Raw genomic sequence first — 3,641 nt, forward strand, 5'->3', positions numbered from 1 at the left:
CTGGATAAATAAAAACATTGTAAGAACAATTATTAGCAAGAGACCTGATTAGTAAATAGACCAATTGGTGGTGGGGGGTCCGAAACAGCCTAGTAGACATGCCTTAAAATGAACACAAGCTCAGTCAAGATTAATTGAACAAATGTCAGCAACACATTGATTAGTCTACATGGCTTTTATTAAATCAGTGACTCAGGCAGCCATGAGGATCCATTCCAGAATGGAGAGTTCAGGTTTGAGAGACAGTCCCTCTGGGATGTAGCTTGTGAGTGAGGAATGACGACAGCAGCCATTTTAGGATTCCACCTGCTTCTCCTGGTCAATGACTGTAGGTGATAAGAATGGCTTAAACAGACATCAATAGAGAATTGTGACATCGATGCTAACGTGACAAAGTTAACCACCTCAAAATCACCCAAATTCAAGATGGTATACCCATCAGAGTGCCTTATTTCAGGGTCTAGTAGTCCTAGTTGCAGGCATTGTTGCCATCAGATTTCATAATAAATCCAGTGGCTACTAAGGCATTGTATTTACCCTCTTTGGTAGGTAGAGTGTTCTTCTCCTCAGTCTCAGTCTTCTTCAGTTTAGTCTTGTCAAACTGAGCGATCTCACTCACATCTGGTTTGTCTGCCATTGTTGACTTGGGTTCTAATGAAACAGATTGGTGTTAGATAAACAGCCAATACCATAAAGTTTACAGACTTGATGTGGAGTAACACTATTAGGCCTAACATTCTACTGAAGTCATACACCTGCTGACAGTCTCTAAAACATAAGCAAATGAAACGTAAGCAAAGGCCTACCTTGAACCTCCACAGGTACTGCACTACACAAACTGGTTTGTAAATAAGGAATGAATAAACAAGTTCATTTCCGGAATCTATTTATGGGAATGGAAACGAACGCTGATTACTAGCAGGAGGGGCCTTCTAATTAAGTGGTGGCACCTGTGTTCATTCACCAGTTTGACATCAAATTAGCATAATTGGATAGGCTACTGTCGAACACCGAATGAAGTGAACGCCCAACTGTAGGATTTTGAATTAACAGAAAAAGCTGTTCTGTCACCTGTAATTTATTATAAAAACCATGCCACTTTTTCTCAAGCTCATTTGATCGACGATTCGGTTTTGTTTACATCAAAATTCAAAAGATAGATAATAAACTGCACGTGTCTTTAAAATTGACCAGAGCCAATCAGAAGGCACGCCTGAGAGTTGGCTCGGTTTCGTAACGCGGCTGAATACGGAAAGAACAGAACTGGAGATTCCGTGTGAGAGCAGAAAGTCAAGACGTAAAGGTGACCAAAAGAATCCCCTGTTAAGTGTACATTTGTTACAACGAATGTACCTGTTTGATTTAGCGACTGTTGGGTTTAAAACCGCGGCGTGAAACATTTATTCAGTCAGACCACCCTGTGTTGTTGTGTGTTTGTTGTCACTGTCAATATAATATCAACACGACTGTATTTACAACAATCTGTATACAGTCATAACATCATCATGCCCAGTCGTCATTCTCGAGCTGGTATTGACATGACTTTATGTCACTGACTTCACTGTAGAATATTTGGCTACATGTCATGTTGGAATAGCAAACAATAAGAGTAGCAAACAAAAATCCAGCTAGCTGACCAAAGATGGTATATAGCTGCTGTAACAGTATTATCCAGCTAGCTGATCAAAGATGATATATAGCTGCTGTATCAGTATTATCCAGCTAGCTGACCAAAGATGGTATATAGCTACTGTAACAGTATTATCCAGCAAGCTGACCAAAGATGGTATATAGCTACTGTATCAGTATTATCCAGCTAGCTGACCAAAGATGGTATATAGCTACTGTATCAGTATTATCCAGCTAGCTGACCAAAGATGGTATATAGCTACTGTAACAGTATTATCCAGCTAGCTGACCAAAGATGGTATATAGCTACTGTATCAGTATTATCCAGCTAGCTGACCAAAGATGGTATATAGCTAGCTGACCAAAGATGGTATATAACTACTGTATCAGTATTATCCAGCTAGCTGATCAAAGATGGTATATAGCTACTGTATCAGTATTATCCAGCTAGCTGACCAAAGATGGTATATAGCTACTGTATCAGTATTATCCAGCTAGCTGATCAAAGATGGTATATAGCTACTGTAACAGTATTATCCAGCAAGCTGACCAAAGATGGTATATAGCTACTGTATCAGTATTATCCAGCTAGCTGACCAAAGATGGTATATAGCTACTGTATCAGTATTATCCAGCTAGCTGATCAAAGATGGTATATAGCTACTGTAACAGTATTATCCAGCAAGCTGATCAAAGATGGTATATAGCTACTGTAACAGTATTATCCAGCTAGCTGACCAAAGATGGTATATAGCTAGCTGACCAAAGATGGTATATAACTACTGTATCAGTATTATCCAGCTAGCTGATCAAAGATGGTATATAGCTACTGTAACAGTATTATCCAGCTAGCTGATCAAAGATGGTATATAGCTACTGTAACAGTATTATCCAGCAAGCTGACCAAAGATGGTATATAGCTACTGTATCAGTATTATCCAGCTAGCTGATCAAAGATGGTATATAGCTACTGTAACAGTATTATCCAGCAAGCTGATCAAAGATGGTATATAGCTACTGTAACAGTATTATCCAGCTAGCTGACCAAAGATGGTATATAGCTAGCTGACCAAAGATGGTATATAACTACTGTATCAGTATTATCCAGCTAGCTGATCAAAGATGGTATATAGCTACTGTAACAGTATTATCCAGCTAGCTGATCAAAGATGGTATATAACTACTGTATCAGTATTATCCAGCTAGCTGATCAAAGATGGTATATAGCTACTGTATCAGTATTATCCAGCTAGCTGATCAAAGATGGTATATAGCTACTGTATCAGTATTATCCAGCTAGCTGACCAAAGATGGTATATAGCTAGCTGACCAAAGATGGTATATAGCTACTGTATCAGTATTATCCAGCTAGCTGATCAAATATGGTATATAGCTACTGTAACAGTATTATCCAGCTAGCTGATCAAATATGGTATATAGCTACTGTAACAGTATTATCCAGCTAGCTGATCAAATATGGTATATAGCTAGCTGATCAAAGATGGTATATAACTACTGTATCAGTATTATCCAGCTAGCTGATCAAAGATGGTATATAGCTACTGTATCAGTATTATCCAGCTAGCTGATCAAAGATGGTATATAACTACTGTATCAGTATTATCCAGCTAGCTGATCAAATATGGTATATAGCTACTGTATCAGTATTATCCAGCTAGCTGATCAAATATGGTATATAGCTACTGTATCAGTATTATCCAGCTAGCTGATCAAATATGGTATATAGCTACTGTATCAGTATTATCCAGCTAGCTGATCAAAGATGGTATATAGCTACTGTATCAGTATTATCCAGCTTGCTGATCAAAGATGGTATATAACTACTGTATCAGTATTATCCAGCTAGCTGATCAAAGATGGTATATAGCTACTGTATCAGTATTATCCAGCTAGCTGATCAAAGATGGTATATAGCTACTGTATCAGTATTATCCAGCTAGCTGATCAAAGATGGTATATAGCTACTGTATCAGTATTATCCAGCTAGCTGA

At 38.1% G+C, this 3,641-nt stretch overlaps 1 protein-coding gene across 1 annotated transcript; it reads right to left on the reverse strand.

The window, feature by feature from the left end:
- Positions 1-294: 294 nt before the first annotated feature.
- On the reverse strand, positions 295-637 carry LOC120037349 (thymosin beta-b). The gene is made up of 2 exons (XM_038983504.1): positions 538-637; positions 295-326 (listed from the first exon to the last, which is right to left on the reverse strand). Exons 1-2 carry the CDS (start codon positions 635-637, stop codon positions 295-297), a joined length of 132 nt encoding a protein of 43 aa, XP_038839432.1.
- Positions 638-3,641: the final 3,004 nt, after the last annotated feature.

The sequence above is a fragment of the Salvelinus namaycush genome, unplaced genomic scaffold, assembly GCF_016432855.1.
Source record: "Salvelinus namaycush isolate Seneca unplaced genomic scaffold, SaNama_1.0 Scaffold171, whole genome shotgun sequence".
NCBI classification, from domain to species: domain Eukaryota; kingdom Metazoa; phylum Chordata; class Actinopteri; order Salmoniformes; family Salmonidae; genus Salvelinus; species Salvelinus namaycush.

Coding starts and splice junctions, on each gene's coding strand:
- LOC120037349 (XM_038983504.1), bottom strand. CDS start 637: ATGGCAGACAAACCAGATGTGAGTGAGATCGCTCAGTTTGACAAGACT. Junction 327..537: donor CACTCTACCTACCAAAGAGG/GTAAATACAATG, acceptor TATCACCTACAG/TCATTGACCAGGAGAAGCAG.